Source organism: Juglans regia, chromosome 10, assembly GCF_001411555.2.
Source record: "Juglans regia cultivar Chandler chromosome 10, Walnut 2.0, whole genome shotgun sequence".
NCBI classification, from domain to species: Eukaryota; Viridiplantae; Streptophyta; class Magnoliopsida; order Fagales; family Juglandaceae; genus Juglans; species Juglans regia.
Window position 1 is genome coordinate 7,787,691 of NC_049910.1, and position 13,872 is coordinate 7,801,562.

General features: G+C 36.4%; 1 protein-coding gene across 1 annotated transcript; it reads right to left on the bottom strand.

Annotated features, from left to right (window-relative positions):
• Nucleotides 1-7,271: 7,271 nt before the first annotated feature.
• LOC109008899 (probable gamma-secretase subunit PEN-2) lies at nucleotides 7,272-12,886 on the bottom strand. The gene is made up of 2 exons (XM_018989176.2): nucleotides 12,415-12,886; nucleotides 7,272-7,585 (listed from the first exon to the last, which is right to left on the bottom strand). The coding sequence occupies exons 1-2, from the start codon at nucleotides 12,701-12,703 to the stop codon at nucleotides 7,425-7,427; spliced, it is 450 nt and encodes a 149-aa protein (XP_018844721.1). The 5' UTR covers nucleotides 12,704-12,886; the 3' UTR covers nucleotides 7,272-7,424.
• Between the last annotated feature and the right edge of the window lie 986 nt (nucleotides 12,887-13,872).

The following is a 13,872-nucleotide window of genomic DNA, read 5'->3' on the forward strand; positions in this document are numbered from 1 at the left end:
TTTGGGATAGATGCCTTTATGATTTTTCAGCTATTTTATGCTAAGTTTAAAAAAAAATATTTTGTATAAGACAGTTAAAACAGAGAAATGATGAACAATTTACACTCTGAAAATGTGTTTTTTTGGCAGAAAATGTCTAGTCAAAATAAAGAAAATAGGCATAAACAAAAGGTGAACCACACAAGTGGAAGGACGTCGTTTGTTGTACTAATGGAAAGGAAGGTATTGGCATTGTTTACATATCCAGATTTTTTTTGTTAAGGAAATGAGCATATTGTATGAAATGGGATGTGACAATCAGATTTTTTTTGCCTATCTATGAATATGTAGAAGGACAGGAACCTGATAGATTTTTACAAAGATGCGCATTGGTCGATTAAAAAGGGCAGATTCATCACACCAACCACAGAAGAGAATTATGTGAGCACTACCTTGTTTATGCATAAATAGTTGGCACTTGTGTTATTGTGTATTGTTTAGTGTATGCCTACACCTATTGTCCAACCGTCTCAAAGTCTTGGTTAAGAAATCAATGCCCTTATATGCTAAATAAAGTATTGAAAATTTTATTACATGTATCATTTTTACAAGACCGAATATTATACATTGCATAATAATAATTGAAATTGGTGAGTTGAATTGGTAAACATGGCATTAATTGAGGATGAAGGGGTGAAAGTTAGAACATAATAAATCCCACACTTAAAAGGTAAGCTGATCAGAAGTTGTTACATGCTAATGATGAAAGTTATTCATTTTCAGAATAAAATGGTATCAATGATGAATGCCAAAGAGGTAGAGTGTCGCACTGATGAAGCAGCGGCAGTGATATTTAGGGAGGTTTTAGGACATAGGTCTGGTTATTCTAGAGGACTGGGCCACTCAGTACTGCCCGAGAAATCTACAGAAAATGGAGTGCCCAATGAGGAGTATGAACGCCTTGCCGAGGAAAATCAACAGAATAGAAAAAATGCAGAGTATTACCAAAATCGAGTTATCGAAATTGAAGGTGGTTTTGCGGCTATGAGGAACCATATGGAAGAGTATGAGCAACGTGTAAACATTCGAATGTCAGAATTGGAAACAGAATTAGAGTCTCAAAGAGAGACTCTAAATGCAAATCCTTAGCCGCACTAATGTCAGTAGTATTTCATTTTGTATTTTGACGTACACTTTTGGTACACTTTTGATGAAGGTGTAATGGGGAGATGACTTGAAAGTAATGATTTTGTTCAGCACAGCCGTGGAAGTATGCTCTTGCTGGAGAGGGCCGTCGAAAAATAGGTAATTCCTTTTTCTTGATGAGTTAACTCATCAATACTGCTGATAGGTAATCATTAACATGTTATAACTGCTGATTGTGACAAAAAATCAATGTATTTCCATTTTCAGAAAGTTCTCTTAATACTAGTTGATGATTAAAATACATGCAAAAGGGAGCTGGGATAGTTTCAATGAATGTGTGTATTTTGCTTAGAACTAATGAATTATATACTCTGGAAGTTGTGTGAGGTTTGTGTGAGGGTAGGCCTGATCTGGTTGCAAAAAGTATTTCAATCTAAAGAATAAATCTTACTCAGCTAGACAGTTTTTGGCATAAATCCTTAATTCTCATGTTGGAGAGGGTTGTTGGAGAGGTAAGTTGTTTGATTGTTAGCTATTAATTTTTTAGGACAATACTTTAATGGGTTTGCTATGATTTGAAGAACTTATTTCCTAAAATGGTTATGCATGAATGTATGCTATGGTCTAACTTTATGCCATTGCAACAGGTCAATTCACCTTCCAAGGGCAGTGCTGATTTGGTTGTGCTCTAGCCAAGACCCCAACAACTCCTAGTTCCTAAAGATTCCTCTTAGCATGTATGTACGTGTAGGGAATTTGAGTACTACTGGCATGTTGAAACTTAAAGTATTTAGCATTGTGGTAGTTCTAAATTAGTGAATGAACGTGAATGAATTTGGCAAATCCATGGTTTATATAGCATGTACATGGTTCATTCAGTTTATATATAGTACTATGTAAAGTCTTCAATGGCATCAGGCTCTATCTATCATTGGTAGAATGGTAATAATTAGTAGAATGCTGATATATGCATCCAATATATGATTGGTTTATATATATATATATATATATATATATATATATAACAACCATGCAGTCCAGTAAGAATTATATAGAATTATATATATATAATTCTTGCTGGACCAAATTTGCTAGGCGAAATTTGCAGTCCAACATGATTGGTTTATATATATAATTTGCTAGACCAAATTAATAAGATATAGATTATGTGAAAATCCTATCATGTACAAATCCAATGGAGATATAGAAGTGAGAAAAAGGGAACTACAGAAATTGTTAAGTGTCAAACCTTGAAAATTTATGGAGACAACTTGGAGAGTGCTGAAACTTGAGAAAATTCAGGGTCGATTGGAGTGTGTCTAAATATATGGGACCAATTTGCTGGGGAAAAAATTGGGCACCAACCCCCAATTTTACTGCCCAGAAGCACTGCACCAGTTGGTAATTTTGTATTTCTGTCGTCTAATCCGCCGGAAGATATTTCCCCTATTGCACCGAAAAACATTGTGAATTTGTAATTGGGGGCGAAGTCGTCCACGCCATAAATGGGTTTTTGCAGCCCCAGGAAAATTTTTTCCCTGCCATCTGAAGGTCGCAGGGAAATTCTCACAATGTAAATTTAGCTATGCGACACACCAAACCCGCAGGAACCCAAAGTGTAGGTTGCGACGAGAACTCGGCGGCTATTTGCAGATGGACTCGGCGGAACGAGATCGACGGAACGAGATCGACGAAATCGGTGGATGAGTTTTTCTTTTCTGTTCCCGGCGTCGAAATCGACGGTAGTGGCCGATGCTTTTACCGGCATCTGAAAAATCGCAGCTACCATACCCAGCGATACAGATCCAGCTGTGCGACGACCCAATCCCGCAGGTAGCTTTACTGTTCTTGCGACGAGATTTTCAGTTCCAGGCATGGGATTTGCAGCGGCAAATTTGTCTGGTTTTGCCGGCGTCGAAATCGACGTTATTTGCCTCTGTTATTTGCGAAGAACGCAAGCGGCGACAGAGAGCGTATATGTGAGGCTGTAATCGCGGCAGACTCCCTGCGAGCGATATGTTGCGGTAAAACTGAATCAGCGACGATTTTCGTGCTTGTTGAGGCGACTTTAGGCTGCCGTAAAAATACATTTTTCTTGTAGTGTATGTCTCTTCAATTTGTTCCCTCATTTTGACTGCTCATGAATTTAATTTTTTTAAAAAAAAAATTCTTAATAGTTGAAGTACAATTTATACTAAGCGGCACAATGAGCGGGCACCTACAGGCGGCAGAGTAGCACTGTTCTATACACACACACAAGTAACACATGAATTTTGCCCTATTTAATTTCTCTATCAATTAAGGCATAGGATTAAGCAAGGCAATTGGGAATTTGCATGTGATGGGAGCAAACCCACTAAGCTACAATTAAGTGGAATTCTTAATGATTGTACAAAGTTGGAAGAAATTTTGTTGCATGCAGTTTATTAGGGTGATTATATAAAGAAAATCTCTTTAGTTTCATGAGTTAAGAGTAAGTGAGAATTATATGCATATATAGCTGTAGAAACTGATCAGTACTTGAGATAACAATTAATTAGGACATGACTTCATTTATTAATTTGGTTAAAGTTTAATAGATTCCCATGTGCGATGATATTCTGCATGCATCATGTATGGTTTCATGATGAACTACCATCAATATTAATTTGCATTTTTATAGCTTTTTGTCACCATTTCAACCATAGATCCTCCCATAGAAGTAAGCCATTCTGCAGGTTGTTTTTGCTTTAAATTCACCTTTGAGATAATTGAAACTGCCACTCCAATCCATTCCTCAGAAACAACACAAAACCGCGCTTGTACGTACTTCTAGCTCATGCGGACTGCTGTATATGACCCAAAAAAAAAAAGGCTTAATTATATATATGAAAAATGGTAGTTGCAATCGTGAGTATGTAAGCGTTGTACAATCACTTTAAAAAAAGTGAATAAATATGGGATTATATGAAAAAAAAAAATTAATTTTTTAATAGTGAACATCGATCACTCTTTTTCAAAGCGACTGCACGATATTTGTACAGTAATACGCGATTGCATGTAGTATTTTTTTAAACAACTAGTTTATCTTCATAGGCACGCAAACTCATAACAATTTGGGAAAAAAAAAACAAAACGGCCAAGTTGACAGGCATATTTTCTGATAAAAAAAAACCAAATGAAAATGCAGTTTGTTCTCAAGAAAAAAGAGCTAGCGAAGCTGAGCACATATAGTTGGAATTCTATGAAGTGAAATTGACCACAAAAGGTAAGTTGTGAATTAAATAACAAATTTATTGTAACCTAACCCGGCCCTCGCTTGAAACCTAATGTGCAAGCTTTATATTAATTTGTTTGTATGATCGATCATCATCATGTACAGGTACAGCTTTGGTGCATGGGTCTTTTTAGCTGTCCTTCTCACTTTGTTTAGCCACATTTGGCAACAAACATGCCCATTTGTTCATTGTGCCCTTGAGCGATTGGGGTTTATGTAACCTTTAAATGTATGTAAAATTAATAGTGGCTGGCTGCAGAAAATGACAGCCGATCGAGCTGCTTTTTATGGTAATTGCTTCATTGTTTATGATCAATAGTTTATAATAATATATCTTCTAGAATAATATACTTACATTCAGTTTTAATTACTTCATAATTAGAGTCGTGATTCGATGATCTAAGTCATCAAATCAAATGACTGCACAGGCACTAAGAAATATAGAGGTAGATGAAACACTTAAATTCTTTGCTTCTTGGTCATCCGTACTCTTGAAAAGGAAATTATAAGAATGTACGGAACACTGGTTTCTGTTCAAGTACCTAGCTAGCTCATTAAATCGTGTAATTAGGTTTTGTAACCACCTGATCTGCTGTTTTCATACATCAGAGAGAGAGAGAGAGAGAGAGTACAGAAGTATAATGAAAAACCTTCATATTCTTGTAAGTTTCATTGCTTTTTGCTTGCGGTGTGGTTGCATGCATACATATGACAGTTTTGAAGGGTCCTATGGTTCACCAACAATGTAGAAAAGTACTGAGTTTAAGACTCGTTTGTTTTCGCAGATGAGATGAAATTAATTAAGATTAAAATTAAAATTTGAATAAAATATTATTAGAATATATTTTTTTAATATTATTTTTATTTTAAAATTTGAAAAAAATAAATTATTTATTTTATTTTGTATGAAAATTTAGAAAAGTTATAATGATTAGATGAGATAAGATAAAAAATTTTGTAAAAGTGAACGAGGCTAAAAGTTGACTCCATTTGTGTGCATATATGTAAAATATGTACGTTCCTTCTACAAATCCGTCTTCGATCATGAAAAGTGAAGAAAAACGAAAAAAATAAATAAAAGTTACACATATTGGGGGTCCCCTTCCATATGTGCAAATCAATTTGGGGAAATAAATAAACGAAATTCTGCATACTACACTCTCACCCACTATAATGAAGCGTTATTACCTATCAATTTTTGAGTTTTTCTTCAAAAAATAAGAGATGATCCAAAGATGATGAAAATGCCACATTTACATAGTGGAATGAAAGCGTGGTGGGAGTGTAATTACTTAAATAAAAATCATTCGTGCTCAATAGCACATTCTCCATGTGGATATTCCAAACAAAATCTTGTAACTCTTAGTCTGAGGGATGTGTGTCAAGAAAATCTAAATGTATCCACATATTTTTATGGTATGTGTGTGTTGCTGAACAGAGAAAACCAACGTCCAGAAACAGAGAGAACCACTGCCCAGAGAATAAGGAATTTGCAGTCTTGTTATTTTGCTATTTTGAATTTTTGTCTCGTTATCAAGTAGGGTTTGACTTGAATCCAGTTTTTGTTAGAACTGGACTCGTTGAATGAGAAACTTGTTTCTTCTATTAACTGTTAGGATAATGTCAAGTGTGAGGGAGTTTCCTAACTTTCCATATCCTTTCTGGGTATATCTAAATTGTTGGTTTGCAGAGTATAAGGTATCTTAAGATTTTTCTGCTCTGTGGGCATCTTTCTCTTACGAATTCAGACATGGGGGAACAAGATGAAATCTGTCGAGTCATGGGCTGTATATTTCTCATACCCTTTTCTTCTGCACCAATCTTGAGGGTTGAAGCTCATATATTAGCTGAAACTTGTGCAAAAGTTTGAGGGTACACAACTTCCAAGGAATTCGTTTCAATGTCAATTTCCAAAAATCTACATACATTGCCTTTTGTTTTGACGAAACAAGAATAACAAGAAAAAGTTTGAGGGTATTAGATCACCTGTTCTGTGTAGCTCGATATCAAGCATTTCGGTAGCACAATAATTCAGCTAGATTAACCTACATATACTAACTAGACTCATAAGAATAAGCTAAGTGTGTAATCTGCGGGGTTATTTCCAAGGCCATTCTTTAGCATATTCATAGGATACATACATACATATATATATATATATATATTCATATCCTAAATGAAAATGGATTCGCATAAAAATGCAACAGCTTGGCTAAAAATGAGTGTTCGAAGTCAAGTCAGGCTACTATGTGTTGTGGGTTCATGACAGAACTCCTTTCTCGTGGGAGCAAAATAGTACCCCCACCCCCCCCCAAAAAAAAAAAAAGGTGGTTTCTTCTCTTGGACAATGGCTTTGGGAAAAGTTCTTACACTGGACAATGTGAGGAAACAGAGCATATTGGTTAATCAATGTTACATTCACAAGAAGAGTCAGGACTCCATGAATCACCTTCTAATGCTTTGTGAGGTTGCTAGCCTTCTATGGAACATGGTTTTTGGCCTCTTTGGGATAGATTAGGTTGTGCCTTCTCGTGTGGTGGGATCTCTTAACTTGCTCTGCTGGAAATGGCAGTTTGGTAGGCATCGCTGTGAACTACTGTGGAGAATAATTCTGTCGTGTTTATTGTGGTGCCTTGGAGAGAGAAATGATCCTAGTTTCAATTGCGAGAAATCGGTATAGGAGCTTAAGTCCTTTCTTCATACACTCTTTCATTGGATTGTGCCCAAAATAGTGCTACTTTCTATATATATATATCTACTTTTCACGAATTTTGAAAACTTTTTCCTTTCGCTAGTTAGGTGGATCCCTTGTATACTTCCTATGTATCTCGATAACACCCTCTTTCACCTTAAGAGAATTTTACTCATAAAAAAAGTTAAGAAACATTACTCGAGGTAAAGAAAGGATTCAATATCAACACAGAATATATCTATACGCATCATGTGTTCAAAATAGAGCACAAGAATACCTGTAATAACAAAGGAAAAAAAAGGGTCCTGGAAAGTGTATGACCAATGAAACTCACAAATTACGGGCATAGGACTAGCTCCAACCAGTCAAGCCTAATCTGTCAGCGAGATTGTACAATACAAGTTGATCCCAAACAGGTCCAAAGAGAGATTTCCCTCCAATGGCGAATGTAAGGGCCCATGTCGCCAAAATAGCTGTGAATACACCGAACCCAACTGCTGATCTGACAACATCTACAAGATGGAATGCTTGTTGAGACAACCGAAAAGGAAATGTAAGGTAGAAAGGGCAAAAAATAACCAAGAAAAGTGTGAGATTCATAATGCCAAACAACTAAATCTACTTGAAATTAGAAGTTTTGTATAACTAAGTTGCTTGAAAATGAGTAATGCTACTCATCATCCTAACTTCTATCATCCTTCCATCATCCTATGATGTGGCATTAGGTGATTGTAAATTATTTATTATATTTCACTTATAAACCTATCATTTAATGCCACATCATGGGATGATAGGAGGATGATGGGAGTTGGGATGATGAATAGAATGAATTTTTCAAAAAATATATACTTATCTCAGAGTTCAGCAGATGAAACATGCTTGAGAAAAGAAAATGGAAAAAAATACTCTGACCCAAGCATAAAAATAAACACACAATGCAAGCCTCATCTCCTGAAGTAAAAGAAACTTAAACCACAAAGATCAGAGGCACTGCATTTTAACCAGGCATGGCACTTCAGAATTTAAGCAAAAATACAGATACAAATAACGAGGCTTTTCTAACTTATTCTTTCATTTTTTGATGGATTAGCTCATTTATGTAAAGGATAAAATATAGGATGCTCTGTCGCAGAAGAAACAAGCCAGAGCTAATTAATGCCTAGTGTGAAAATTATCCATTTTAATATAATATTAAATTTTAAAATCCTATTATTCATGTATAATGATAATCTAATAACATAAAATTAATATAACATTTGATATAACATAAAATTAATCTTATAAATCTTAATATAACATTTTATATAACATTATCATTAAAATTTCAATCTTAAACATGAACATTTGATCATATATTATTAATACAAACTATATATATATTACGGATAAATACATTTTATAGCATAATATATTCTTTTTGATAAATACATTTCTATACATTTTATCATATACACTCGTATTAAAAGTGTATGTAACCATCATATTATCGCTAACATATATGTACCCAAGCATATTATCACTAACATACATAATCAAATTATATATCACTATATGATACTATTATTTATATACACTAATAATAATACTATTACTAATCCACTATATATAAATAACTATATAAATCATTAAACACCTAGACCCGCCGCCACCCCTCCCCCACCATAGCTGGCGTGTGGCATCTCACCACCGCAATAGACTTGGTCGATGGGTCCCGACGCTGCTGCTGAGGGCCGGCCGGTGTTGGTCCTCTCTCCTGCGACTGGATTTAGCAGCTTCTGTCTCGGTTTTCATCGTCTGTGTAGTTCTTCTGTGCCGTTTGTTGCCGTTGTCTGTCCCTGTCTCTGCCTTTGTTTCCGGCGTTCGTCTCTGTCTCTCCATCGTCTGCCTCTGTCGCTGAAACCAGATCTGTCTATCTCCCTACATAAACGTCGCCACCCTCTCCCACTCTAGAACGGCATGTGACCCCTCACCGCCAGCACAGATTAGGTCAACGGGCCCTGACGACTCCGTCGAGGGACGTCCGGCGTTAACCCCCTCTACGGTGACCAGATTTTTTCGCAAAAACCGATCTGGATGAAGCTCTGTTCTTTTACTTTAAGATGAAGTTGGAGCAGTAGGGAGCAATGGACACAGAGGGATTTGACGATGATGACGCGCGATGTGGACTCGTCTCAGTTGGAAGGCGAGAGGTGGTTGAAAGGGGAATAAAAAACTTTTGTTTTTACGAAAGAGGGAAGAAATAATTTTCTTATTTCTGAACGTAGCAAAAGGATAGCTAAGTTCATGTGTATAGATGACAGCTTCGTGGGTGGCTAAGGGGATTGAGAATTGTTTAGAACTTATTTGTCATGAAGGTTTCTTCAGAGAGTTGAGGATGGGTAATAGAGTTTTTATCATTCAACATCATGCTAACGCAAGGGGCAACTTTCTACAACTCTCAGAATTCTGGAATGGAAGGAGGAAAGGATTGTTGGTGATTCCAGAGGGCGCTAATGGCATTAGATGGAAAGGCTTTCTGCAGTCCATTCGAAGTGTTACTGGGGAGTTTGGAAAAACAGTGGGAAGGCCGTCCTCAGTCAAAGGTGCTTCGTACGCTACGGTGTTGAGGTCATTGGCGGGTAGTCCAGTCAAGAACATCTCAGTGGCAAAAGGAAAAAGTAAGGCACTTGTAGGAGACAAATGCCGTCATGTGACATTGGGAGAGGTGGAGGGAGTATTGTGGGATGCCAAAGCTCAATTGAAGGAAGTTATGGAGTATGTGAGAGATCTAATGATTAAAGTGGATAAGGGGCTGGACTTAGTTATGGGTTTTAGCGGTGGGCCGAGCATGGATGAGGGAGGGCGGGGGGTAGATCCTTCGGGTTTGAAGGCCACAAGTGTGCCGGCAAAGGACGTTTCAACGCCATCACAGATAGAGTCGTTGGACGCTGGCATCTTTGTCCATGCCAGTGTCACTATGCCTCCTCAGGGAGCTGTAGGACCTCAATTACCATATGCAAATGGGGTTGGTACTTCTGTCCAGAAGTTCATCCTTAGTTGAAGACAAGGGACCCTCCAGGGTCTCGAATATTTTGGAAGAAACAGTCAAACCTCTTTGGAAGATGCAAACGGGGTTACAAAAGATAGTGCTTACCCTTCCTGTGTTACAGAGGGAACGGTAGGGCCAGACAAAGCGACACGACAAGGATCGCTGGGGGGTGGTGCAAAGTCCAGCAATGTTTGTGGAGGGGAGGAACCTGTAATGGTGGCAGAAACAATGGACACTAGCAGTTTGTTGTTGGTGCCTCATGTGGGGGAAGGTTTGGAATCGAGAGTGCAATTAGGTACGGTGGCTGGAGATAATGTCGTTCTCTTGGTTTCTATCCCTCCGTTAAACGATATAGCGGGTTCACCATCAGATTGGGTTCTGAATAAAGTTAACGGACTTCAACAAATCCTAGGGCTTTCATATGGAGAACAGGGAGAATATGAAGATCAATTTAAAGTTCTACTCACTGCGATTGAGGCGAGTCACGCGCTTGAAACCAAATCACATTTTAAGAAAAGCAGGAAGTTAAAGCGTCTTCTATGTTCAATCAACTACGATGCTAAGGGAGGTAGCTCAATTCGAGGGAAGAATAAAGGGAGGGCATTGTGAAGATGATCTTGTTGTGGGATGTTCGGGCAGAGGATTAGTTTTATGGAAACAAGGGGTTGGGGTTGGGGAGGTGTATCCAATTCAGGCTTGGTGTATTTTGGATAGGTTTCATGGGATTTTTGGGTCATTAGGGGCTCTCTTGTATGGGCTAGGTGTTTTATTATATACGTCCAGTTTAATTGTTACTCCTATTGATTTATATATATATATAATATTTTTACTTATAAAAAAAAAAAAACTATATAAATCATTATAGTATTAGTAGTTATACTAATACTATATCACCATATAATCCACTATATATCACTATATCACTATAGTTTAGTTATACTAACTATATAATCTACTATTACTATACTAAAATTGGAAAGAGAGGACCGAATCAGACCTGTCAGGTAAAACTAGAAGTACTGATTTAGGAGTGTAACCGGTGCGATATCTGTTCTTCAAATCTCAAAACAGGTGGGAAGATTTTGACGGTTGATAATTTAAAAAAGCAATGTATGATTGTTATGGAGTGGTGCAACATGTGTAAAAAGAGTGGGAAATCGGTAGATCACTTGCTCTTACATTGTGAGGTGGCTGGGGAGCTATGGGCTGGTATTCTTAGTAGAGCTGGGCTGAGTTGGGCTATGCTCATGAGTGTGGTGGATCTATTAGCATACTGGAATAGATCTCATAGTAGCGTCCAACTACCAGCTGTGTGGCAGATGATTCCTTTGTGCTTAATGTGGTGTTTATGGTCAGAAAGGAATGATAGGAGCTTTAATAACAAGGAGCGTGCAGTAGGGGAAATCTGAAACTTTTTTGTATTCTCTTTTTTCCAGTCGTTTTCTGCTATTGTATTAAAGGGAGGGAATGTTCATGAGTTTTTATCTTCTTTCTAGCCTAGTAGAATGTAATTAGGTGTCTCACTTTGTATACTTCCTGCGTACTTGGACTTTGCCTAGTTTCATTCACATCAATAAAGATTATTACTTATAAAAAAAAAATCTCAAAACCAGTGTATACCGTTCGGTTCTAAAATATGTCCAAAACCGGACCAAACTGGACCGGTTGCACCCCTAATAATTGCAGGAAAAACTTTTTTCATCTTTACGAAGAGAGTGCAACAGCAACCTCAATGCAAGAAGATTTCCATTTTTCCTTTGGAGAAAGGTTCAACAACATGGAAGTACCAGAATGATGCCTAATCTACAGGGTACACACTCAACAAAATGAATCCGACAACCTGAACATTGATAGTAATTAGAATCCTTTTTTTTTTGTTAAATAATGACAGGTTCTCTGATTTACCAAAATTGTAATGACCTCACCACCTTAACGGATAGAAGCAATGCATCAATAGTCCAAAACGCAAGAAGATAGGTACGCTTACACTCACTGGTGAGACAAAGTACAAGATTTTAATAGGTTTGATTGTTGTAAACTGGGCAAAAGGTATTCAATAAGTTGTGTCAGGAGAAATTGGTAAACCGAGCTAAAGACTTTCGAGACACTGATCTGATACGGTACCACCAATCATAACGTCACATAACCATAGAAGTAAAAAAGAATTTAAAAATTGAGCTTTCAATTTTTTTCTGAGGATACGCCCAAAAATCTAATTGTTTGCATTACTCCCTTCCTAAATTCATGCTAGATAACGAAAATGAATTCGAACAAAACAGAATGAATTCACAGAGGGGAGAGAGAGAGATATACAGCGGCGGATGCGAGGGAAGGAGCGAGAGTGGCGGAGAACGGGCCAGAAGTAGAAGCAATTGAGTGCCCAAAGCCAGGGCAGCATTGCGAATCCGAAACTGTAGAAACTCCGCGCATAGCTCACCGAAGCTTCCTCCGAAAGACCCAGCGGGCCGTCGATAGTGGGCCATAGGGGCGAAGATCCCAATATTGTTGAGCTCCGATTAGGACTAGGGTTCCGGTTGTTCGGATTGTTGGGGTTTGGGTTGCGATCGGGATTGGTGGTGTGGGCCTGTGAGCCGGTCTCCATCTCCACCGAGAATTCCAACGGTACGTACGAATCTACGATCGGGCTGGTTGGCTTTTCCAACTGACGTCGTTTCGCGTCTTCTGCACCAACAACTTTCTCACAGTATTGCTGCGTTTTTGTGATAATTTGCTAGCTGCGGTGCCAGTGGTCCAGTACTGTACGCAGTACCCGAGGTTCCGAGCTGAAGGCGAAACGACACCGCGTCAATTTCATCTAAATACTATTTAAATATAAATATATTTTTAATTTTTCTTTCATACTTTTTTTATCTAATTATTACAATTTTTCTAAAATTTCATATAAAATACAAAATACAATTCAAAATTTTCAAATCTCAAAATAAAAATTATATTATAATAATATTTTTATTTTATAATATTTTTATTTAACTTTTTATCTATCTTTTTCTAAGACCTAATAAAAATCTTAGTTCAAACTATTTCATTACTATTTAATATATTTACAAATAATCTCTTTATTATTTACAAATTTTTTATCTTATCTCATCTGACTATCTAGACGAGGCCTAATTCTTTTCTTCTCCTCCCTTTTTGCTAGGACTACTAAAATTGAAAATACTCTACAATTATAAAAAAAAATTCACAAAAAAAAATTTATAAATTGACTTAAGTTTATGTGATATATTATAGTAATCTTACAATCTAACGTATTACATTAAAATATGTTAATTTGTAAGTTTACTTTTATAAAATATCAATATAATTAAAGCATTTCTCTTCTTCTTTTTTTCCTAAAATAAGGGATAATTTAAAAATATGAAAATAGGAAAAGAAATACTTTGATCAAAAAAAGATTTCATAAAAGTATATCCAGAAAATGACGTGGCTTTATGTCATATATTAGATTATAAAGTAAATTTTATTATAAATTAGATCTAATGTATCACATGAAAATATGTCAATTTGTGAGTTGACTTTTATCAAATATTTTTATTGCAATAATACTTCTCAAATAAAAATGTAATATAATTTTGTTATTAAATTATAATGTTAGATATAGTCTTTTAAATTATATAAGTTTCACACACTACTTTTAAAAAAATAAAGTCAATATTTTCATATAAATTTTAAATTTATTACAATTTTTTTCAAATTAACTTGACGAAACTTACAACTTTAATATTATACAATTCATTTCAAAAAGAAAAT

Bases quoted from the DNA above. Each gene is read 5' to 3' on its own strand.
- LOC109008899 (XM_018989176.2), bottom strand. From the start codon at position 12,703: ATGGAGACCGGCTCACAGGCCCACACCACCAATCCCGATCGCAACCCA. The intron at 7,586-12,414 runs GTATATCTCTCT...TCCATCTTGTAG, and splicing joins CTTCCCTCGCATCCGCCGCT to ATGTTGTCAGATCAGCAGTT.